The 25,097-nt window shown below is 38.9% G+C and overlaps 2 protein-coding genes across 4 annotated transcripts in view; one reads left to right on the top strand and one right to left on the bottom strand.

The window, feature by feature from the left end:
- Positions 1–501: 501 nt before the first annotated feature.
- Positions 502–5,421, top strand: LOC111144719 (DnaJ heat shock protein family (Hsp40) member C9). The gene is made up of 5 exons (XM_022499164.1): positions 502–1,036; positions 1,184–1,324; positions 1,870–2,124; positions 4,233–4,319; positions 4,654–5,421. Exons 1-5 carry the CDS (start codon positions 707–709, stop codon positions 4,771–4,773), a joined length of 933 nt encoding a protein of 310 aa, XP_022354872.1. The 5' UTR covers positions 502–706; the 3' UTR covers positions 4,774–5,421.
- Positions 5,422–5,484: 63 nt separating this feature from the next.
- Positions 5,485–25,097, bottom strand: part of LOC111144718 (family with sequence similarity 149 member B1) — an 81,662-nt gene continuing 62,049 nt past the window's right edge. For 2 of the 3 annotated variants that reach the window (XM_022499160.1, XM_022499162.1), the window contains exons 8-14: positions 18,706–18,830; positions 16,490–16,596; positions 13,652–13,876; positions 11,653–11,773; positions 11,295–11,420; positions 8,468–8,546; positions 5,485–7,209 (exon numbers count right to left, since the gene is read on the bottom strand). In XM_022499160.1, the coding sequence (XP_022354868.1) occupies positions 7,136–7,209; positions 8,468–8,546; positions 11,295–11,420; positions 11,653–11,773; positions 13,652–13,876; positions 16,490–16,596; positions 18,706–18,830 (857 nt within the window). In that variant the 3' untranslated portion in view covers positions 5,485–7,135. The remainder of the gene's footprint in view (positions 7,210–8,467; positions 8,547–11,294; positions 11,421–11,652; positions 11,774–13,651; positions 13,877–16,489; positions 16,597–18,705; positions 18,831–25,097) is intronic. The other variant, XM_022499161.1, reaches the window with a different exon arrangement.

Genomic DNA, 25,097 nt, shown 5'->3' with positions numbered 1-25,097 from the left:
CTGGGATCGAGCCCCACATCGGGCTCTCTGCCAGCGGGGAGCCTGCTTCCTCCTCTCTCTCTGCCTGCCTCTCTGCCTTCTTGTGATCTCTCTCTGTCAAATAAATAAATAAAATCTTAAAAAAAAAAAAAAAAAGCCTTTGCTTCAGCAGCCCTATTTTTACTGAGATGAGGGTTTGGGTCATGTTACCTTAACCAAAGTAGAAGGTGATTAGGAAGTGGAAGGTGAGTGGGTATGATTCTGTAATAAATGTTAGTTTTTAAAAGACCAGTATTTTGTGCTTTTGGTTTACACTTTTTTCTTGCGGGAATCAGGGAAAGTGCTTCCCTAGAAGTCCCAGCCAGTAGGTTACAAAATTACCGATTCTTAGAGTTTTGCCTACACTTGTCAGGATCACTGAAAAAGAACAAATCTATGTAACGATGTTCAACCATGTCAAATCGCTAAAAGCTGATATTATGCAGTTTTTTACTTTAAAAAGGCAAACAAAACAGCAGTATGTAGTTTCGATGTAGTACGGACGTGCCATATATTAAATGAACTGCACGACTCTGGTGAGAAGATAAGCTCCAGGTTTCTCGAGTAAGGGATAGAAGGCTTCTGGCGTCTCGGGTAACCACAGAGAAGAAAGCTCCTGCTGCTACTCCGGTCGCCTTTTAAGTCTTGGCCACGCCCTGGTTTTGCAGCTGCCGTAAAGTGCGACGTCATGCCACGCCCATTGGGCGCTTTTTATGACGTAGTAGGCCGGGGTGTGGTTTTTTTGCGCGGGAAAAGGGGGCAGTCTGGAGCTCTAGCCTGTGTTGCTGGGACCGGCAGTTTCTGTGGAGTTGTCGCTCGCCCCCTATCCCTGCCGGCTATGGGGTTACTGGAACTGTGTGAGGAAGTGTTTGGTACCAACGACCTTTACCGAGTGTTGGGCGTGCGGCGCGAGGCCTCGGACGGCGAGGTCCGACGCGGCTACCACAAGGTGTCCCTGCGGGTGCATCCCGACCGGGTTGGCGAGGACGACAAAGAGGACGCCACCCGCCGCTTCCAGGTGCGCAAGTCCCGGCTCCACTGGCCGCCCGGCGCCTCCCAGGCGGAGTGCGCCCAACTTGGCCTGGTGTTTTTCTAATTTTTATTTCTCGCAGCGCGGTTTCAGCGAGGGATGCGAGGGTGATTTTTTGTTGCTCTTAACCCGCAGATCCTCGGGAAAGTCTATTCTGTTTTGAGCGACAAAGAGCAGAGAGCATTGTACGATGAGCAGGGAACAGTAGACGAAGATTCTGATGTGCTCAGTCAAGATCGGGACTGGGAGGCGTATTGGAGGTTACTTTTTAAAAAGGTAGAGGACCCTGGAAATTTCTTTGTGGTGATTCTCTTCATTCATTCAACAAACGTTTATTGAATGGTTTTAAGGTACTGCATTTTGTGTTGCGTAGGAATGAGGAATTTCTGTTTCATCCTAAAATACGCATATGTGCAAGTATTCTTCGGGAGATAACATATATTTGAAGAAGAATAAGTCTGTTTAACCGTTAAACATATGTACTTTTACTGAAGTGGGTCTTTAATTTCCTGTTGATGTAGAGCAATTGCAGGGGGAAAGACTTAATATTTTATAAGATAATGCTTTATTTTACATATCGACATGTAAGCCTTGAGTTCTGGGAAACTTCCCTTAAATTTTCCTGGTCTGTAGTTCAGTAGTTGTGAAGGTTGGAATAGGGAAAACTCTGGAAAAGCTTTGGCATAGAAAGTGTGGTTCCTTGCAACAATTTCAACTGAAGCACCTATTGTACTTGGGACTTTCAACACCTCACTCTGGTTTTACTAGTATACTTTTTATTTGAAATTCTCAGAGTTAAAGCATATCTCTCATTTGTTCAGATATCTCTAGAAGACATTCAAGCTTTTGAAAAGACATACAAAGGTTCTGAAGAAGAGCTGGCAGATATTAAACAGGCCTATTTGGATTTCAAAGGTGACATGGATCAGATCATGGAGTCTGTGCTGTGTGTGCAGTACACAGAAGAACCCAGGATAAGGAACATTATTCAGCAAGCCATTGATGCTGGAGAGATCCCGTCCTATAATGCCTTTGTCAAAGAATCGAAGCAAAAGATGAATGCAAGGAAAAGGAGGGTAAGATTTTGAATGCTGTTTTTTTATATGTCAATTGATTCCAAAAAGAATGTGAGGGTATTTACAATAATAGAAATATATAAGGTTACTGAGATGAGAGTAAGGGTTAACTTATTTCTTTTCTAATAAAAGGAGCATATGAGCTCATTAAGAGAAACTTTTTTCCCTAGTATGTTGTGCTCAAGAGGATTTTGCTAGGTGGGTTGTTTAATATCATCTTAAAATAACACTGAAACATTCTTTATGTGGGCCTTCTTGTAGCTTTGTCACAGCTTTCCTCAAGAGATAAAGTAATGGAGTTCAGATACATAAAGTGGACAATGGTTCTCACTTGATTAAAAGATGGGGAGAGGGTGACTAAAACTTTTTTTTTTTTTTAAGATTTTATTTATTTATTTGACAGACAAGTAGGCAGAGAGGCAGGCAGACAGAGAGAGAAAGAGAGAGAGAGAGAGGAGGAGGCAGGCTCCCCGCTGAGCAGAGAGCCTGATGCGGGACTCGATCCCAGGACTCTGGGATCATGACCCGAGCCGAAGGCAGAGGCTTTAACTCACTGAGCCATGCAGGCGCCCCCTAAAACTTTTTTTGAACTGTCTTTTTAATACAGATTTTCTTTTGTTTTTGCCCAGATTGACTCTTGAATTGGACCCAGAATATACATTTCTAAAAAAATGATTTCGTTTATTTTGATGAAAATGTCCTCCCAAACAATTGAAGAGGAAAACTTGTAGCTTCTGTGGAGTTGGTTAGGATAGGGATGATGGCAGGGAAAAGGAGCTTAAAGACAGACAGCTAAAGTTCTGGGACACAAGCCTCTGTGTCACTGGTCTTTTGGGGAGGACCAGACTGGTACTGAAGTAACCATTGCCTCAACCTGGCTTTCCTAGTGGGAGCTCAGCGGAGAGTAGTGTCATATTTTAGGTGCCTTATTTTCTGTGGCTGAATTGGAGGTGGAGGTGGGTCTGCAGTTTTGATACAAGATACATACAGGGGAAAGCTTGGAGGGGGTGTGCACGCATGGAATGTGTATCAAGATTATCATTTTGGGGGTGCATTGCTGACTCAGGCGATAGAGCATCGGACTCTTAATCTCAGGGTTATGAGTTCAAGCCCAACATTGGGCATGGAGCCTACTTTAGAGAAGTCATCATTTTGGCTTATAGGCTGCATCTGTTTAGGCCCGCTCTGACAGTTTCAGCTGGTAGGCCTTTTCTCCAGTGCAACTGAGCACAGCTGTATCCAATAATAGGATATTAGCTTGAGAAACTTCCTTAGAGTTGGGGGCAGGTGGATGGCATAGTTCTTTAGAGAGACTCCAGCAAACCTGGGGAGTGGTATACAGTTTTAAAAGAATTTAATGCAAGGACTAAAAGTAGACAGTGAAAACACTTTTTATTGGAATAACAAAATCCTAATGTATCAGCATCCCAGTATTTATAGAGTGTTCATTGCTATTTAGAAAATTGACTGGGGTTTGGAACCTATTACAGTGTTGTTGCCCTAAAGGAACAAAGTCATTAACCTTTCCCAAGGTATTCTTCCCTCCCCCACCAAGGTATTCTTATGGTATTTTGGAATCAGTGCCATAGGAAAATTTGGCAGAAGGTGGCTTTGAAATTAGGTAAAGAAAGGTTAAAACTGAATTTGTTAGTGTTTATTCTGACTACTTGGGAATTTTAAACCAGGGTTACTCAAGGCTGCCACCAAGTCACATGTAGTTAAAAAGTAGGTTTCCAGAGGAGAGGAATTTGAGATGCCTGTAATGCTGGCAACATTTTTTAAGACATCATTGACTAAATGACCTTTCCTCGCTCTCCCAGCATTTTGTTTTTATTCTTACCGCATGGTTTAAGAATACTAAACTACTTGCTACCCCTAGCTAGTAAAAATGGGGAAAACTCAGAAATGCTTATTGGAATCAGAGGATCTACTGCATGCTGTCAGCAGTGTCGTCTTTTAATGAATGACATATTTATATAATTGTCTTGTTTTAATCTATATATCCCTCAAATTGAAAGGTTCTTACCATAGATTTGCTTTTGGGAAAGAGGGTTTATTTTTAGTATATGCTAGGTTGCCATGGAGTCTAATACGAGTTTCTGATTTAGGCTCAGGAAGAGGCTAAAGAAGCAGAAATAAGCAGGAAGGAGCTGGGCCTTGACGAAGGAGTAGATAACTTGCAATCAATCATTCAGGTAAGCCTGGCAGGTGTTTTTGAAGGTTGTTGCTACTTTTTTCATGTTCTGATCCCTACTGCTACTACTTTCTTCGTAGTGTATAGTGTTGTATTTTGTTTTCTTCTTTAAAAACATAAGTCATCCTTTTAAAGTGCATAATTTAGTTAAGCATATTCATCAAGTTGTAGAACAGCACTAATAACAGAACATTTTTGTCACCCTAAGAAGAAGCTTGTTGCTCATTAGCTGTCATTCCCTGTTCTCCCTTCCACCAGCCTCTGGCAACCACTATGTATTTTTGTCTCTGGATAGCCTTGTGTTTTGAAAGCTTGTGTTTTAACTTCTTAAACAGAGCAGACAAAAGGATCGGCAAAAAGAAATGGACAATTTTCTGGCTCAAATGGAAGCAAAGTACTGCAAACCTTCCAAAAGAGGAGGGAAAAAAACGCCTCTCAAGAAAGAAAAGAAATAATGGAATTTTCTCTTCAGAAGTCCTTAGGTGTTAATTGGCACCATTGTAGGCAAGAAACAGTCAAGATTTGAAGAAAGAAGTTAACCCTGCTCTTGAGAAAAGCTGTCCTTCCAGCCTAAACAACTCCGCTCGACTCTGTACACCAAGCAGAATCTCTCAACCTGATTTTAGTAATCTTAGAAATCCCCTGACATTCTTTGAGGTCCTGCATGAAGGAATTTGGAGATTTTTGTGGGAATGGGGGAGAGTGATGTACTTCCTGGCAGTGCTTGCATCTGTGATCTTCTGTACAAGGAACTTGTATCTAGAATGTGGGTCTGGCCCATATTGCCTATAGCAGTTGTTTTGCCGCACGAGTGTGCACACAGCCGCAGAGTATTCGGAGTGACGTGTGTGATATTAGAACAGTAATTCTGTTCTAGCTCTGCCTAGCTAGAATGCTTTCAGAACACTTGGTGGACATCTTTCTTTCAAATATTTGCCAGTTTGCTTTCAGGCTTAATGTTCTTGAATAGATCCTCTCTCCTTTTTGTTTTACTCAGCCAGGTTTTGTACTCTTTGCTAGAAGTATAGGAGAAGCAGATGTTGAGATTACTTTAAGCATCTTTGTAAGACTTGTACATGATGAAATAAACAAGTTAAAAATGACTGTTAAGTTCTGGGGCCTTTTAAATGATCTCAGTGATCATTTAAACTATGATCTAGAAAAACTAGTGTTGAGAGAAGAGAGAAGAAAAGTAACCAAATTCGCTTTATAGTATGTAGCCAGATTTAAGTAGTATAAAGAAGTTGACCTGCCTGTAACTGTTGAATGTCTGTCCTTAGGTCGCAGATCTTGTTTGAACTTGTTTCCTCATCTGTAAAGGGTGAAGGAGTTGGGCTAAATGACTTCCTAGGGGTTCCTTCGGATTCTCTTAACTTTGAAAGGCAGGCCATCTTGATCCAGTGGTTTGTTATGCACTCATGTATTGATTTGTGAGGATGGTATAGAGATGTTTACTTATATTTAGTCAAATTGTTATGTACTCTTCGGAATATATGGACATTTTTTAGCAACTGATAACTTAAAGTCTTTGAGTTATAGACTTTTATGCATATGGTATTGAATATATAACAACCCTTCTGTTACTGAGTTTTATGTATGCTAATTAATCTGAGGTAAGCACATGACACATTTTTAGTTTGTGATTACAAACAAGTTAAAAAATACTCTTTAATTATATTAAAATATAATTTAATGCAGGTTGTTTGAAGCATCTGTCTTCATATGATAGCATTACTACACTTCGATAAAATAAATACTACCCCTATTTATGATCTTTTGAATTTATCCCCTCTGAAGATTTACAATAAGATCTAAAACTGGTATCATCAAAATTAAAGTTCAGTGAAATTTAAGTAAAATTAATTTAAGCCATAGTTAAAACCACTGCTGCATTTATGAGTGTCCTCCCAAAAAGGTCCATGGTGAAGTCAGAAGAATGCTGAAGTTCTGTACTTCTGCTCTTAGGATATGTTTATGCTAAACTAATTACCAGAGTTTCTGAAATATTGAGGTAATGCTGGCTCACTAATAGGTTCTACAAATTTTTGAAGTCTGCTTAGAGTTTAAGTAGAAAATCTGGTAAGTTGAGTATAATAGTTAAAAAATATATATATGACCACTGAGGTCCTTTAAGAAGAAAAGCATAATCTAGTAGGAAGCAGGCCTTGTGAGGTTGAGCTGTCCTATCTGAAAATATATATACATTATGACTTATATAAGTTAGTTTATACCGATGCTCACATTTATGTCTTTACTTAGCCTTTCCATATCTCTTTGCCTATAAGATTGGACATCTAAAGAGAAAGCTTTAGGAATGACATCTGTTTGATGAGTAACTCAGATTTTTGACAGCTCTGTCTCCTAAAACTGCCTTAAAAATGAGTGGACCTCTCCAGAAATTCATACAAGCAGAAGTATTGTGAGGCCGGTGATAATGTTATCAAACAATTATTTGCTTTTTGTGTATGTATAGTCTCATAGAATCCTGTAATAATTGAGCTGATCATTGTTAACAGACAACATGAGATTTGGGGATAATAATTCATTTGTTACTTCTTTGGGTACAAATTTTAAGTCCAGTGGAATAGGCTAACTTAGGCTGAAAGAAGACAGGAACTGGAGAGAGAAACAGTACCCATGTAATTTTTGGCGGATCCTCTTTTTTTCTCAGTCAGTTATACCAGATTAACACTTCATGAAGACGGTTTTAAGTGGTCTCTTGTATACAAGCTTTGTGACACAAGATGACTGAACACTGATTCATGAATTTTTCTCACGTTGTTCCCTGCAGCCTGAAGCACTTTCTTCTCATTTCCCCTATGGCCCCTGCCTGCTTCTAGAGACTGGTCCACCTCTGTTTTGAGATTTTGTAGACCCATGTAACTGAGGACCTGTCAGACAAAGGTGACATCATAGAGTAACATTAGTAGACATTATAGATTTGGTAATCTCAAGTTCATATTTAAGGGCTTTTTTCTTTAATTATCAGTTGGACTTAAGTTTGGAGACTGGGACTAAGTGATAAAGTATATATTCAGTAAAAACCACATTTGCATTATTTTATCATGTAAAACCAGAAAAACTATTAAGATACGAAATCTAGTTTTAGAGAAGAGGCCACTGGGTGCCTGGGTGGCTTAGTCAGTTAAGCGTCTGCCTTCGTCCCAGGTCATGGTCCCAGGGTCCCAGGATTGAGTCCTAAATTGGGCTCTGCTCAGTGGGAAGTCGCTTCTCTCTGCCCTTCCTCCTTGCTTGTACACACGCACGCTCGCTCTCTCAGATAAATAAAATCTTTAAAAAAAGAAAAAATCATTAGAGAAGAGGCTAATTAGAAAGGACTAACGTGTCTGTCTGAAATGTTGCAACTGTCAACAAGGTTGAATGTAGTAACTCTAGCTCAGAGGCAGCATTGCTTCTGTATGAAGACTAATCCAAGAAAGAATCCATGGAAAGCATTCAGAGACTACCAAACAATGCTAATAGGAAATGAACAAGAGAATTCACTTGGATGACAGAGATGGTTTGAGGCAGATTACCTTTGATTACTCTTCTTAACCGGAAAGCATTTCAACTGCCTAATACTTTTGCTTTCACTTACAACATAAAAATGACCCTGATGGTTGTGAATATATTTATGGGAAGAATTAAGATATCCTTAAGTTTTCTCCCCTTCTATGAAAATACAATCTATAGAATATGACTTAGAAATCAAAACATAATGGGATGGACAGACTCCACATGTCTTGATATTTTTGAATTTCTTTTTTTTACCTTGGCCTAGCAGGTTAACTGACCGAAGCAGTTTATTCTATAGCGCTATGGATTTTGCCTACGTAATAAAATCCATGCAGTGTTTGAATGTTATAAACATGACTTATGTAGCATAAACTTTTTAGATTGGAAAAACATAGTAGTTTACTTTGCCAGAGTGGTGAGAAGTTAATGTATATATCTGGAACTTGGCTCTGAGCAATAGAGGTCTCCTCTGTTTTTCTTATTATCCCATTTCCAAAAGGAATTTGAGGTGATTTACAAAGATGTAGGAAAACAAAATACGATAAAATCTAGAAGAAGGGAAAATAAACATAGAAAACAAAGGCAGTGTCTTAACATAGCCACATTATAGTAAAATAAGAGCCATGGTCCCACCTGTCACTGCAGATCCTCTACCAGGTCGGGCCTGATGAGGATACTCAACAGCACATGAATGATGATACTGTGTATCTGGCTGCAAAAGAGAAAAGATGACACACTTTTTATGATGTAACTTCTCCCAAAGGATAATGTGTTAGTAGGTTTACAGGGAAAACCTTAAAATCAGACAACCATATAAATGGCATTGTCTGACAGTCTGAGGGACAAGTTGGCTGAATGCGTTCTTTTTTTTCAAGTAAAAAATTCTAAGTCAGAGGCCCACAAAGCCATTTGTTAACATGTAAAAACATTTTAAGTTCTTCTTTTAACTTTAAGTTCTAAACTTAGTTAATATGCCTTTAAGAAAATCTTAGCACTGGGGTGCCTGGGTGGCTCAGTGGTTTAAAGCCTCTGCCTTCAGCTCAGGTCATGATTGTAGGATCCTGGGATCGAAACCTGCATCAGGCTCTCCGCTTAGGGGGGAGCCTGCTTCCTCCTCTCTCTCTGCCTACTTGTGATCTCTGTCTGTCAAAAATTAAATAAAATTTTTAAAAATAAATAAATAAATAAGAAAGTCTTAGCACTTATAAATAATCCATATGGTTTAATATTTTTAAGTATTTATAATTGGCTGCCAAGGGAATTTTATCTAATTTAGACTGCTGATTGTTTAAAACAACAGAATGGAGCCTTTTCAGTAACCTTGAAACACCCATGATTTTACCTCCATACTTGAGATGTGACTCTCATCATGAAACATTTCAAAATTACCTCAAGGAATTTAAAGATTTTTAGACGTGGCTAAAATACTGAAACGCAAATACCAAAAAAAGCTGTCAGTGCCATTCCGCTGGTGCTTCTGGAATAAAGAACTTCCCTCTCCATTCCCTGTCAGAGCACTGCAGTCGAGATCTCAGGAATTTTTTTCTGGTGAAGCCCCATATTTTCTTTTAAATTGGGGTCACCAAACTTCTTTAGGGGACCAGACAGTAAATATTTTAGGCTTTGTGGCACATACTGTTGCGGCTATTCAACTCTGCTGTCATGGTGGGAAAGCAGTCCTAGACAGTACATAATGAGTATGGTAGCTCTACTCTAATAAAACCTGATGTACAGAAATGGGCCATTTTTGTGGGAAGCCAAATGGCCCATAACAGTTGCTTGCTGACTCCTCTTCGAGATGAGAACACCAAAGAGCAGAGTGTTAATCTGAAAATGCCAAGCCAGGGACCCGGATCTGGTGTGCTGAGTTACACTGAGCTACCAGCTCATCTCCCTTTGCATGACAGCACATCGGGAGAGAACTAGCTAAGGTACGAAATTCTTACTTTATTGTTATAAACATCAGGGAAAAAAAAGAAACTGAAATGACTTCATCTGTTTAGTTTAATTGCTAAGGCAACCAAAAATTAAATGTTTTATAGGGAATCTAGTTGTAGAATATAATCATCAAGCACTGCATAGCAAATGCTCTGAATCAAATTATGAGATGATTAAAAGAGGTTTTCAGACTTTCTAGGATTCACATGGAGTAAGAATCAGCAATGCTCACGTTTTCCTTTAGCTCCTATTTTGGTGAATCTCTCCCTAAGTAAAGCATTTTGAGGTTTGTTGAGTTGGATAGTGTCCCCCATCCCCTACCCCCGCCCAAATTTATGTCTGCCTGGAACCCGTGAATATGACTTTATTTGGAAGTAGGATCTTTGCAGATGTAGTCAAGATAAGATGAGGTCATATTATGTTAGGGTCAGCCATAAATTCAGTGATGTGTATCTTCATAAGAGGGAAATTTGGACACAGAGACACGCAGGGAAGAAGGCTATTTGAAGGCAGAGGCGGAAATTGGGATTGATGTGGCTGCAAACCAAGGAGTACCAAGAATGGCTGGCAACCACCAGTCAAGAAGAGATAAAAAAAAATCCTTTCCTACAGCCTGGAGAGGGAACATGGTTCTGCTGACACCTTGACTGGACTTCTAAGCTCTGGAACCAATAGAATAAATTTCTGTTGTTTTAAGCCACCCAGTCTGTGGTGATTTGTTATGGTAGCCCTAGGAAACTAGACCGTCTCATTAATTTGTTCTCACCGCTCTTTTAGTGGAGAATTGTATAGTGCTTGAGGCTGATACAGTACAAGGCTTATAAGTCGGAATAAGTGGGCTTCAGATATCACCATCCTGAAAAGTGGCATAGGATTTGAGGCCCCTGGCGCCTGGACACTGCACGTGGCTCCACTTCCCCAGGCTCTTCAAATGCTCTTGCCACAAAGCAGATGTGGTGGGGCTGAGTGGCTGGCCTACAGCTGGGTAAGGTCAGTGCAGGACCTCCAACCTCCCAACTAAGCTTTTTCTAGTACTTGCTTAAAAGTAAAAGGGCCAGTAAATGCACATTAAATGGTAAGGTGATGTGAGCATCTCAACACCAATTTAAAAAAATGTCATGACTTGCCATCCATCAGTCCACATCATAATCTGATAGCACTTTTTGGTGTAACTCCCTAAGAGCAGTGTGAGAGGAGTTATGCTGATTTGATGTATTGGAGTTCAACATTTTTTTGCCTATTCTCAGAAATATCTAACAATTTAATATTTAACAATTTAAATTGTTTAAAATTTGTGACTTATGTATAAAGCATTTTACCTTATTACCTTTTTAAATTCTATTTGAGTGTCAGAGGCCAGTTAGAATTTCAATAAAATGTACTTAACAACACTATTTTTATGGTTAAGAGCCTCCGCTTTTATTCTTGGAGTTGATTAAGGGACTATGTGAAATTTTAAGTCTGCCAAACTAGTTCTTTTCTTTCCCCAACTGTCAAGACCATAGAGGAAGTATGTCACTACCAAAAATGATTGAGTTGTGTTGGGCCTGGAGAAGAAGTCCGGTAGAAGGAGCCTCTCCTGGGGCTGCTGATGGTTAGGCTCATCCACCACCGCACTTCGAGCTCGACTGGAGTCGCCGTGGGTTTTCTGCAGGGAAGGCAAGAATTACAGAAACTGTTAAATCAGTTTGTAGTGCATCAACCCAAGTAGGCATGGTAACTGTAGGCCAAGCAGCTCCAGTTCCATTGTCATAAAGTGAGGATTCAGTTTGTACTCTTGACAAAATATAGTATAAATTAATTCCAGAACAGGGATCCTGCAGAATTACTGCCCATGAGGTTTTATAAGCACATGGAAAGGCAACAGGAGAAAGACATACCATTTGCCTTTGTGGCCCCACGGTGCTCAAGTGTTCCACGTCAGCTGTGCCAATAGGGGGCAGCAGATTGTTTCGGCTCAGGGGCATTGGTGAGGGAGAGAGCGAGTCAGCGGCTACTGGGCTGCAGATCCCACCAGCGAACACCAAGATATGCAAGGATAGTTATAATAATACAAGCAAACTGATTAGAATCAAATAAATGAGGGAGATGAGTTTAACGTCATGCACAGAATGCTTCCTATGTTTTTAAGTAAAGCAATCTCAGTGAAACGATTTTGGAAAATCAAGAGTTGAGGGGTTGGTTTTCAAAATATTTTCTGATTTGGGTTGAAACTTTATCCTGGGCACACAGCAGCAGTCGACCCTTTGTCTCACAGAGAGCTGGTGTTATACTATTTTGGTGGTAACCTATTATGGATTTGTAATTTCACATCTGGTGGAATTCACAGTTCTGGGCCTTTTGGTTGTCCTTTTCACTAATAACAGTAGTCCTTCCTTATCCATTGTTTTGTTTTCCATGATTTCAGTTACCCATGGTCACTGGGGTCCAGAAGTACGTGATCCTCATTCTGATGTATTGTCAGAAGGTCACTGTAGCCTAATGCTGCCTCACAGTGCCTCCATTGTTAACCTCACTTCATCTCATCACGTAGACATTCTGTCATCTCACATCATCACAAGAAGGATGAGTGTAATACAGTGAGATATGAGAGAGACATTCACATAGATTTTATTCCAGTATACTATTATAATTGTTCCACTTTATTATTAGTTATTGTTAATCTCCTACCATACCCAATTTAGAGGTTAGACTTTATCATAGGTACGTATGTATAAGAAAAAAACATAGTATATATAAGGCTTGGTGCTGTCTGCAGTTTCAGGCTCCATGGGGGGTCTTGGGACATATCCCCTGTGGATAAGGGGGGACTACTGTAATTATAAGTGCCAGGTAAATTTCTTAAACTTTTCTTCCATGGCATTTCCAGCAGTTTTTAGCATTTCTCATACTCAAGACAGTACCTGTAAATCAATGATACTTTCATGTCCCAGAAGAAACAAGGTAACTTGTTTCCACTTTGATGAAATTATCAGAAGGTATGAGGATTAATTATGCTTCAAGAACACTCATCCTCAATTGAGTGAATCTATATCAATACCAGCATCAACATAGTAAAATAGTGGGTAGGTGAGAAGAACTCTGGTGTCCTGACAAAGATTTTTGGGCATTACGGACATCTCTTTTAGTGAATCTATTGGGATTAATTAAAACAAATTGAAAAAGAAGTATAAGGATGTCCATAATTTAGAAGCTGAATTCAAAACATAGTTACAGCCATATTATCTTATACCCTTGATTATAGTCTTAGACTCAAACATCCTGAGATGTTTTGTGAGTCAACAACTAATGAAAGAATTTTATTTTAAAAAGTAGGCTACTAAGTGTTTTTTACATGACAAAGCTCAGAGTGAATTAAGGGTGGGAAAAGGAAAAAATATGGTTAGTGTTATTTCCTAGGAATTACCAAGGTATATTTTTCCTGGTATATAGACAAGTACTTAGCTTAGGTTAAAATGTTATCATTTGTCAATGGAATAAGCAGATCCCAGTGGTACAGAAAAATATTAAAGGAGAGTTAACTTATTTTGGGATGAATTTCACTGAGCACTGAGGAAAGTGTTGATAAGATACATAGATCTTATTCCTTCGATAAGTGTCACTGAAGTATTCTAGCTGACATTTTATTGTAGAAGTAAATAGCTAAATAGCTAAGTAAATAGCTAAATCAACACATCTAATACCTGAATTTTATTCAGATTTAATCACATTTCTTTCTCTGTTGGATTTAAACCAGTGTGTAGTCAGTCCATCATGAAAATATCTAATGATTGGTTTCTAGGCATATATTTCAACCTTACATTTAAATTCATTCTCTATGTAAAATTATTCTTCATTAGTTTTACCACAGTTTCCCCAAATTCTGCTTTTGAAACCTACACTCGGGATCCTCTGAGTATTTCTTCCACAGGTCTTGGCGTTCCAGCGCGTGAATGGCTTGTGCTGATGGGATGAAGGGTACGTGGTGGGGGATTGCGTCTCCTGGCAGACTGTACTGTGTATGATAGAGCTGATGTACTAAGCTCCAGGGCTCGATTTGGCCAATTTCGAGTTGAAAGGATGGTACTGGATCCAGGTCTCATAAGTAACTTGTCATCAAGATCTCTAGTGGCCAAATCAGAAACCCACAATGAAATCAACATTGCTCTGTATAGGGAAACAAGACTCAAAGGCTTAGACTATATATTCAAGGGAGAAAAAAAGCAAAAGTAAATAACCTAATTTATACAAATCACATAATCTAGCCTCAGGCATGAGAACACGTTCTTAAAAGGACAGCATTTTAGCCATACAGGTAATTTACTAGAATGGAGACTTGGGGGTGCCTGGGTGGCTCAGTTGGTTAAGTGACTGCCTTTTGCTCAGGTCATGATCCTGGAGTCCCGGGATGGAGACCCGCATCAGGCGCCCAGCTCCACGGGGAGTCTGCTTCTCCCTCTGACCTTCTGATCTTCTCCCCTCTCATGCTCACTCTCTCTCTCTCAATAGAATAAATGAATAAAATCTTAAAAAAAAAAAAAAAAGAATGGAGACTTGGGAAAGCAAGTCCATTATTCACCTGCCATGACAGTCACTTCTTCAGTTACAGTGAAGGCTGACCTGAAGATTCCCTGCTTTGGAGTGCTTCCTGAAAGTTCACCCCAGGGACTGAGATTCCTATCATATTGGAAGCCTTCTTTGTGCTGAAGGAAAGACTTAGTTGAAAGGCAAATAATTACTGCTTAGGAGTAGTGTGGCACCAGCGAGGCTCCCACTCAAAGATTAAAATGCTGAGCTCATTGGAGCCTGAGGGGGCGGGGTGTGTTTGGTTCTTTGGAAAGCTGGAGCAGGCAAACCGTCCAGAGCCTCATGCTGCGCAGGTAACTGGGGCTACTGTAGGTCCCTGTCTGCACAAGCAACTAAAGTAAAACACTTTCCTGTAAGTACTCTGATAAGTAGAATACTATGCCCAAATAGTTAAGGAACTTACTCTGCCCTACAGATTCCAGATTTTTTTGTTTTTGTTTTGTTTTTTTAAGTGGGTGCAATACTTGTAAGACACCTGAGAGACACTATTTGGACAAGGAAATGGAGGGAAAGAGAATTAAGCTCTGCCACATGCTCTTTTGGCTTTCAGCAAGTTCTCCAAACGTCGAGGCCACTTTGCTATCCTGTAGTGCAAAATTACCTCAGTGTTTGGAGGACTTTGAAGGGCAAATACCCTCCAAGAAATGGAGCTAAACCTTGAGCATTACTCACAAGAGATTGTGCTGGTCTTCCTGCCATCATAACCATTCACTTATTAGCCTTTTCTTTACACACCTTAACTGCTTTCTGTGACAAGAAGCTTTAGCTGCTTCATGCTTACCTTTGTCTTCTGAACTACTCATTCATTATTCTGGATTCAGTTATCACCTTTAGCCTTGTAACTTCTAGATCAACCTCCAAATCTGACCTTTTCCATATTTCCGGTGAGATGGCTCGGCATTGTTAACTCAACATGCCCCAAACCAAATTTATCTTTACCCCACAACAAACTTCCCTTGAGCTTTGAAATCTCAGAGTTGACTTTGGTTCCTCTATTTATATAGAATCTGATTTCTTTCGCAATATCTCCTAAAATACTACATTCCTTTATCCTTTGGGACAACCCTGAATATAGACTATTAGTAGCTTATGGTTGAACTCCTATATTAGAATCTTTACCTTCAGTTCCTCCTGCTTCAATTGAGTCTATGTTCTTCTGCTGTAAAATCTATTTTTCAGATTCCTGACTTAAACTGTGTGCCCCCCCCCAAGTGAAATTCATATGTTGGTGGGAGTGTCAAAAGGCATACTTACTTTGGAAAACTGTATGGCAGTTTCTTACAAAGTTAAACATACACTTATCTATCCTATGACAATCTATACATACTGACTCAAGAAAAATAGACCATAGGTCCACAGAAAATACCTGCGCAAGAATGTTTATGGTGCCTTTGCATAAGAGCTGCAACCTGGAAACACCCCATATGTTCATTAGCAGAAGAGTAGAAAACAAATTGTAGTGTATTCTTACAATAGAATATACTTAGCAATAAAAGAAGGTCACATGCAACATCATGAATGGATCTCAAAAACATGGCATTCAGAACCTTCTAGTCTGGTCACAGCCTTCATTAATTTCATAGTCTTCTTCCTCGTGAATCACACCATGATCTATTTTAATTCTGGAAGATTGTCAGTGATCTTTGGTCAGAAGCATTAAAATTCTGACCTATCCCTTTTCTTACTATAGTAAAACCGGTCTACTTTCCCTTCTAAATAGTTTGTATTTTTTGTCTCCAGACCTTTTCCTACACCATTCCTCCTATCTAGAATAGTCTTGTTGCTCTTCTCTGCTTAGCCAAACTCTCATCTTTGAAGGAAAAGTTCATACTATAGTTAGCCACCCAAATGCCCCCCTTCTTTGGGACTGTCATGCTTTCACTCTGAGTACCACACCCTTGACGTTCAGTCACAACAATGCCCTGTGTGGTTAAGTCTCTTTTTACCCGCATGTGTCTTCTCTTTGCAGTTACATTATCAGGTCCTTGAGGGTGGAAACCATTTCCCTTAGATGTTTTTACTCCCCAGATGTCTCTGTGGTTGCTTGGTAGGTGCTCAATATATGCATGATGATTGGCTGATTGAGCTTTCCTTTTATTTCTCAGTGATCTAGGTAAATTTTAGAGTCTATTAAAATTTTACACTTCTTACAGTAGTTTGTCCATTAGGGAGAGATTTCTTGGCTGTAGAGGCATCCCATGAACCAAGAGACCATTCACGTTTGGCTGATGACCACTTGCTGCTTGACAGAGATTCATCTATATGTCAAAAGAAAATGTTACTTGTTATTGGTTAGTGAAGACATTTGCTGTGTTTCCCAACTTTGCCAAAACTTAATATTTTCAAATTAGATAATCTGTGCATTTTTCTCCTGTGCCTTAACTTTTATAACGTCTTTGGCCAGTAGCCGAGCTGGGGCTTCAAGTCCACTGTCAGGATGACAAGTCAGACTCCTTTTCTTTTCATTTCTAAATGACAGCAGGTGGGGGAAGTCTGATCAACCGAGATGAAAGCAGTTAACAGCCACTCAGGGGAGCGAGAACTCCATTACTATCATTATTTACGTTAGAAAAGAAAACCTAAGAAGAAAAAATATGGAACCAATATAGAAAAAATTAGGAGTAAACTCTGACATAATCTCTTTCACCATCAAACAGTCTTATGCTCTGCACAAACTAGTCCCTTATCTTTCCCTACCCCTGGGGCAGTCAGCTATCAGTCATAACCTAAGTTCTGAAGACCGTAACTAGCAAGCGTTCTCGCGTTAGCAGGATTTAATCTTCCATGGACTGACATTGCCATCTTGGCGTGCTGTTAATTTTCTCTGTCAGGTCATCAGTTCAGTGCGCTTTCTGGCCAGCTCCTTTGCCACAGCACGCATTTTCCTCCTACTTTCTCTCAGGAATAAGTGAATTAATGCTTCTTTTTCCTTGATCGTTTCCTTGGCCATTCCTTCTTTTTCCTTAGCCAGGAACATTTAAGTTAATTATGCATAACTTAGGCTACCTATCCCATAGTCAGGCCACTTCGGCATGTTAGAAGTATTTTATTACCGTGAAAGGAACATTAGTTCACCTGGCTAATCCTCCAGTGTGGTAAGATATGGATGGGCCTTGCTGATTTTATTTTTAAATAACCCATTTGTAAATCCAGTAGCACAATATCAGGCCAGTAAGCCAACAAAGCAAATACTAAGTTTGGTAGTGAAACCCAGGGTTGATGAGCATGGCTCAAGGATTAGAATCCCCCTGCAGCGCCCCCATCCCGTTTTGGTGTTTTGCTTTTGATTTTTGTTTTTGGTCAGAAGTAACACTGGGAAACTATCATGTAGCAACTAGATAAATCATTACACAGGGATGAGACCAGGCTCATTAGCCTTCTATAAGAAATGACCATGTTTATGCTTGTCCACAGACTTCACTGGGACCACTTGTTCCTTACTTTGGTTTGCCTTTTACACCTCAGTTATTAACCAGTCCTAAACACGCAAAAGGCAGAAAAGTCAACAGATTCAAATATCAAAAATAAAAACCAGGTAGGCTGAGATAAAAGAAAAGGGAGTCAAATGGAGAAATTCAAAGGATAGGATGTTAAGGCCACAGAACATCTGAGATTGGTCCCCCTTTCTGTCATATCCTTTATTCTTTCCAGACAGACTTGGGCTAACCACATAGCTGATTATACATTGCATAACTTATGGATGACTTTTAAAAAGAGGGGACTGAGGGGTATGTGGGTGGCTCAGTTGTTAAGCATCTGCCATTGGCTCAGGTCACGATCTGAGGATTCTGGGATGAAGCCCCTGCGTTGGTCTCCCTGCTCAGTGAGGAGCCTGCTTCTCCTCCCTCTCACTCTCCCCCTGCTCATGCTCTCTCTCTCTCTCTCTTTCTCAAATAAGTAAATAAATCTTAAATAAAATATTTTTTAAAAGAGGCCATTTGTTTAAAAAAAAGCTGACTGGAAATTATCAATCCTAATTTGCTATTAATTTTTTAAAAATTTCTTTTAGAGCGCATGTGTGCACGCCCAGGGAGAGCTGGAGGAAGGGGAGGGGCAGAGGGAGGGGAGAGAGAATCTTAAGCAGGCTCCAGGTCCAGTGCAGAAACTGCCCCAGAGCTTGATCTCACAGCCCTGAGATCATGACCTGAGTCGAAATCAAGAGTGGGACCAACTGAGGCACCAGGTGTCCCATTATTAATTTTTTAAATGTATCAATGCAAAGAGTCACTGGCTTATTATGATAAACACATAGCTTTACTGAAAAAAATTGAGTCATAAATAATAAAATTAAGGCAAATAACTCTGAGCAAGCTTCTTCTGGCAAGAACAGCCCTAGGTTCTCCAGTACATTCCTGTGTAGAGCTTACTGGATTTGAGGTGATGGACGGCACCTTCAACTGTGGCACTCGAGGTAACACCAAAGGTTGTGGTTCGCTCAGCACGCAGGGGCTTTCTGAAGCTGGTCTGGTGATTGCAACGTTACTCTCATCATCTGAGCAAAGGAACAGAATCTATTATCCATGGATATCTTCAGACCCACAGCAAAACAGTAAAAAAAATCTTCCCCAAGAATTCCTAATCTCAAACTAGGCTTCACTCATTTTTGCAGCCTAATTTCATACCACCTGCATGTTTAAAACAACAACAACAAACAGCCTTAAGTTAAGTTAGTTTAGAGTGTTTTCCCAGGCTGATGATGCCTATTGGTACCCGGCAGAAGGAAAAACAAAGATCTTTAGAGCAAAGATATCCAATAGAACACTTGGGGTTAATGGAAATGTTCTACAGATGAACTAATATAATGGCTTCTGGCCACATGTGGCTCTAGAGCCCTTAAAGTCTGGCTAGTGTTACTGAGCAACAGACTTTTAAATTGTTGTTAATTTTAACAAATTAAAATTTAAATAGCCAAGCAGATTTAGAAGAGAAAAAAAAAAAACGCAAAGGAGAACGAAAATGGCTAAAATTAAAAACAGCAGAATTAATAGATTTAGATATCTGTTGCTGAAGACAAGTAGTGAGCTGGAAAAAAAAGATGTCAAGAACTAATTCTGAATTCAATGCAGAGGAAAGGAGATGAAAAATATGAACTGTACTCTAAAAAGTTAGTTTTACTATATGGAAACTATACCTTGTTTTAAAAATGGACAAATAAAATCACAGCGAAATATCCTTTTCGACATTGATAGTTAAACATTGATCAGGATACTGATGTGATTGTCAATATAGGAACTGTTAGTGGGCATATAGAACTGGCACAGTCTTGTTGGATAATTTGGTGTGATCTCTAGTAAACTGAAGATGTATATTCTCTATGACCCAGCAACTCTATTCCTTGGTATTTACCCTAGAGGGAATCTTGCACGTGTGTACCAAGAGAAATATTTAAGATCGTTTAAGGCATCATTGGTCATAACTGCAAAACACTGGACCTGGGGATTTTAGCACTTCTTACCATCAGTTATGGCTCCAAAGCTCAACTCAGGATGAGGAATCATGTTTCTGAGTAGAATTAATATGCACTCTGGGTCTTCATTGTTTTTAAATCACTTCCATTATCATCATTTGGTTTACAATAATATACTGTGGTTTCCTTGAGAGAAACTATATCTTGACAAAAACGTCCAGTGAAGCTTGTTTCCTCATTAGCAAATTAGGATTAATAGTAAAAATAATTATCCTTTTTAATTAATTATATTATTATTTGTTTTTATTTTAAAATATTTTTTGTAATTTTGATTTTAAAACTAGTCTGATTAAAAGTTTAAAAAAGACCATTAAAATAAGTCAGAAAAATATTTATATGTTCTTAGCATTTTATATACTTCTGGGTTACAGTTGACAAACCTTAATATACCACAAGTTGTCACATGATCCTATGTAGTTTGATTTTGTTTCTCATGTAGGGGTAGAAAAAGTTGCTTTAGTAGCAGGGATAAGCTTATACCAGCACCCACAGGTCGGCTCTGAGAGCAGCTAGCCAACTGGTCCACACCAAAGCCAAAAAGCCAAGAGTTCTCTTTTAGGAACTATTGTATATGCTTTAATTTAATGTAACCCATTTATTCCTTATACAACCCTATGTTAGTATTCTATTGTTCCATAGATTTAAAAAAAAAAACTGCATCACAGTGAGTTTAAGAAACTTGCATAGGGTATAAAGTTAGTGTCAGAACCAGAGCTCAAATACAGGTTTGTCTGGTAACAAACTGCTTTTTTTTTTTTAATATTTTATTTATTTATTTGACAGACAGAGATCACAAGTAGGCAGAGAGGCAGGCAGAGAGAGAAGAGGAAGCAGGCTCCCTGCTGAGCAGAGAGCCCGATGCGGGGCTCGATCCCAGAACCCTGGGATCATGACCTGAGCCAAAGGCAGAGGCTTAACCCACTGAGCCACCCAGGCACCCCACAAACTGCTTTTAACCATTATAGGATATGACTTCTCACAGGGATAAATTTTAGAGCAGGTGTTGGCTAACTATGGCCCATGCATGGACCAAATATGATCCATTACCTGTTTATCTTATTGCAATAAAACGTGTGTAACACAAAATTTACCATTTTAACCATCTTAAAATGTACATTTCAGTGGCAGTAAGTACATGCATAATGTGCAGTCATCATCACTGGTTCCGTAAGTTTTTCATCACCTCAAAGGGAAATCTCATGCCCATTACTATTGCTAGTTTTTATAAATAAAGTTGCAACAGTACTTTATTTTCTTTGCTGTATAACACTGTCTTGTATGAATGTATCACACTGTAGTGCTGTGGGACATTTGGGTAGTTGCAAGTTTTTATTTTCTAGCATGTGGTGCTATTATGGACATTCTTATGCATGTTTCAGTGAGTATATATAGTGCATACGGGGAGATGTATATAACCACATTCTCTCATTCTCATATTGTTTATGGCCTCTTTCAAGGGCAGAGTTGAGTAACTGCAACAGACTGGATGACTGGCAAGGACTGGCTCTTATACACAAAGTTTGGTGACTTCTCTTTTAGGGGGTCAACTCACTAAACAATCAGTCCACTAAACCACTTAGAGATCCTCCAGCTCCATTTCAAGATCAGTTTCTTGAAGCTGGACTTGATACTGAAAATTGAAGGAGTTCCTTTATTTACCACCAGTAGTGTTTATTATTACAGCAGTTCAGATGTAACTATGGACTTTATCATTTATCTGTTATTTCCAAAAACTTAAACTCATATGATATAAATCGGGTTTTTTTTTTTAAAGATTTTATTTACTTATTTGACAGAGAGCGCACAAACAGAGGGAGGGACAGGCAGAGGGAGAGGGAGAAGCATGCTCTCCACTGAGCAGGGAACCTTATGCAGAACTTGATCCCAGGACCCTGGGATCATGACCTGAACCAAAGGCAGATGCTTAACCAACTGAGCCACCCAGGCACCCCTAAACCAGTTAATTTTTAAAGGGTGTTAGTTCTCGGGAAACCTGGGTGTCTCAGTGGGTTAAAGCCTCTGCCTTCAGCTTGGGTCATAATCCCGGCGTCCTGGGATTGAGCCCCGCATCAGGCTCTCTGCTCAGCGGGGAGCCTACTTCCCTTCTTCTTCCTCTGCCTGCCTCTCTGCCTATTTGTGATCTCAGTCTGTCAAATAAATAAATAAAATCTTTTAAAAAAATAAAGGGTATTAGTTCTGTTTTCCAATTCCAGCTTTATTTATTTTTAAGATTTTATTTATTTGTTTGTTTGTTTATTTATTTATTTATATGAGGGGGGAAGGGGCAGAAGAGAGAGAATCCTAAGCAGACTCCCTGCTGAGTACACAGCCCCACATGGGGCTCAATCCCACAACCCTGAGATCATGACCTGAGCTGAAATCAACAGTTGGATGCTTAACAGACTGAGCCACTCAGGTGCCCCTCTAATCCCGGCTTTAAAAGAGAACTTGACATGCATACAACAGAGTGGCTTAAGGAAGAGCCCACATAGACAGGATCAAATGTAGCAAACGTGGAGCAACTGGAACTCTCATACAATACTGGAGAGTGTAAATGGGTGCAACCACCTTGGAAATTTTTTGACAGTCCCCACTGAAGTTGGAATAGCATATCTTATGACCTAGCAGTGCTACTCTAGTACATATGTTCACCAAAAGACGTGTACAAGAATGTTCCTGACAATACCGTATTTTTTCAAATATAAACTGCAAACTACTCAAATATCCATTAACAGTAAAATGTGATCTAGCCATATGATAGAATATGATATAACAACAAAACTATTATTCCAAGCAAAATAATTGCATCTAACAACGTTGAGTTTAAAAAGACAGATACAAAATGGTATATACTATAGGAATCCATTCTTATAAGTTAGGCTAGGGTTACTCTTAGGGTTGTAGGAGTTCAGTGACTGAAAGAAAGCATGAGAAGGGCTTATGAAGTGTTGGTAATATTCTGTTCTTGGTCTGGTTGCTGGTCATACGTGTGGATTCATTTTTTTAAATTGAAACCTATTTAACATTAGTTTCAGGTGCATAGCACAATGATTTGACAATTATGTACATTTCAAAATGCTCACTGCGGTAAGTGTAGTTACCATCTCTGACCATACAAAGTTACTACATTATTATTGACTATGTTCCCTATGCTGTACTTTTCATCCGAGTGACATACTTATTTTATAACTGGCAGTTTGTACCTCTTATTCCCCTTCACCATTTCACCTATCACTCCCCACCCTCCCCTCTGGCAACAACTAGTTTGCTTTCTATGAGTCTGTTTCTGTTTTTCATGTTCGTTCCTTTGTTTTTTTTATATTACATGTATAAGTGAAATCATGGTATTTATATTTTTCTATCTTATTTCACTTGACATAATACTTCTTAAGACCATCCTTGCTGTTGGGAATGGCAAGATTTCATTTTTTATGGCTGAGTAGTACTCCACTGTGTATATATATCACATCTTTACCCATTCCTCTATCAGTGGACACTTAGGCTGCTTCCATATCTTGGCTGTTGTAAATCAATAATGCTGCAATAAACATAGGGGTGCATATATCTTTTCAAATTAGCTATTTGTTTCCTTTCACTAAATCTCCAGAAGTGAAATTACAGGATTGTATGGTACTCAATTTTTAATTTTTTGAGGAACCTCCATACTCTTTTCCATAGTGACTACAGCAATTTACATTCTCACCAATAGTGCATAAAAGTTTCCTTTTTCCACATCCTTGTCAACGTGTCATAGTTCTTGTCTTTTTTCTTTTTTTTTTTTTTTTTAAGTAAGCTCTATGCCCATCATGGGGCTTGAGCTCATGACCCTAAGATCAAGAGTCACATGCTCTACTGACTGAGCCAGACAGATTCCCCAGTTCTTGTCTTTTTGATATTGGTCATCTGACTGGTGTGAGGTCTCACTGTGGTTTTGATTTGAATTTTCCCGATGATTAGTGATGTTGAGCATCTTTTCATGTGTCTGTTGGCCATGAGTATGTCTTCTTTGGAAAAATGTTTATTCAGATCCTTTGCCCATTTTTAAGTCACATCATTTGGTACTGAGTTGTGTGAGTTCTTTATATATTTCATATATTAATCTCTTACTGAATATCATTTGCTAATATCTTCTCCTATTCAGTAGGTTACCTTTTTTTTTTTATGATTCTCTTCACTGTGCAAAAGTTTCTTAGTTTTATATACTCCCAGTTTTTTATTTTTGCTTTTGTTTTCCTTCTTGGGGAGACATATCAAAAAATATTACTAAGGCTGATGTCCATGAGTTTATTGTCTATATTTTCTTTTAGGAGTTTTATGATTTCAAGTGTTGTACTTAAGTCTTTAATCCATTTTGAGTTTATTTTTGTATATGCTGTAACTGGTCTGGTTTTAATCTTTCATATATAACTGTCCAGTTTTTCCAACACCATTTATTGAAGAGACTGTCTTTTCCACATTGTATATTCTTGTTTCCTTTGTTGTAGATTAACTGACCATATAAACATGGGTTTATTTCTGGGTTCTCAGTTCTGTTTCATTGATCCATGTGTCTGCTTTTGTGACAGTACTATCTGTTTTGATTACTGTAGCTTTGTAGTATAGTTTGAATGCTGAGATTGTGATACTTGCAACTTTTTACTTTCTTAGGATTGCTTGGGATATTCAGGGCTTTCTGTGGTTCCATACAAATTTTAGAATTTTTCATTCTAGTTCTATGAATAAGGCTGTTTTTTTTTTTTTTTTAAATAGGGATTGCGTTGAATCTGAAGATTGCTTTGCATAATATGGATGTTTTAACAAAATTCTTCCAATCCATGAGGATGGTATATCTTTCCATTTATATGTGTCATCTTCAATTTCTTTCATTAATGTCATACTTTTCAGAATACAAGTCTTTCAGTTCCTTTAGTAAATTTATTCCTATGTGGTTTTTTATGTAAATAAGATTGTTTTCCTAATTTCTCATTCTCCTGTTTTGTTATTAGTTTATAGAAATGTGACAGATTTCTGCATATTGATTTTGTATCTTGCAACCTTAATGAATTGATTTATTAGAACAGGTTTTTGCTGGAGTCTTTAGGTTTTTTTTTTTTAATGTAATATGTCATCTGCAATCTGCAAATAGTAACAGTTTTCCTTCTTCCTTTCTGATTTGGATGCCTTTTTCCCCTTGTCTGATTGCTGTGGCTAGGGCTTCCAATACTATGTTAAATAAAGGTGGTGAGAGTAGACATCCTTGTCTTGTTTTTTATCTTAAAGGGAAAGCTTTCATGTTTTCACCATTGAGTATGA

Source organism: Enhydra lutris, unplaced genomic scaffold, assembly GCF_002288905.1.
Source record: "Enhydra lutris kenyoni isolate GAN:26980312 unplaced genomic scaffold, ASM228890v2 scaffoldscaffold12, whole genome shotgun sequence".
Taxonomy (NCBI): domain Eukaryota; kingdom Metazoa; phylum Chordata; class Mammalia; order Carnivora; family Mustelidae; genus Enhydra; species Enhydra lutris.
The sequence above is the reverse complement of the archived record's forward strand: the minus strand, read 5'-3'. Positions and strand labels throughout refer to the sequence as shown.

What these genes read in the sequence shown, in the direction of transcription:
- LOC111144719 (XM_022499164.1), top strand. Translation starts at nt 707, where the DNA reads ATGCCACGCCCATTGGGCGCTTTTTATGACGTAGTAGGCCGGGGTGTG. An exon ending in TGAATGCAAGGAAAAGGAGG is followed by an intron (nt 2,125 to 4,232) that starts GTAAGATTTTGA and finishes TTTCTGATTTAG; the next exon opens with GCTCAGGAAGAGGCTAAAGA. An exon ending in ACTTGCAATCAATCATTCAG is followed by an intron (nt 4,320 to 4,653) that starts GTAAGCCTGGCA and finishes CTTCTTAAACAG; the next exon opens with AGCAGACAAAAGGATCGGCA.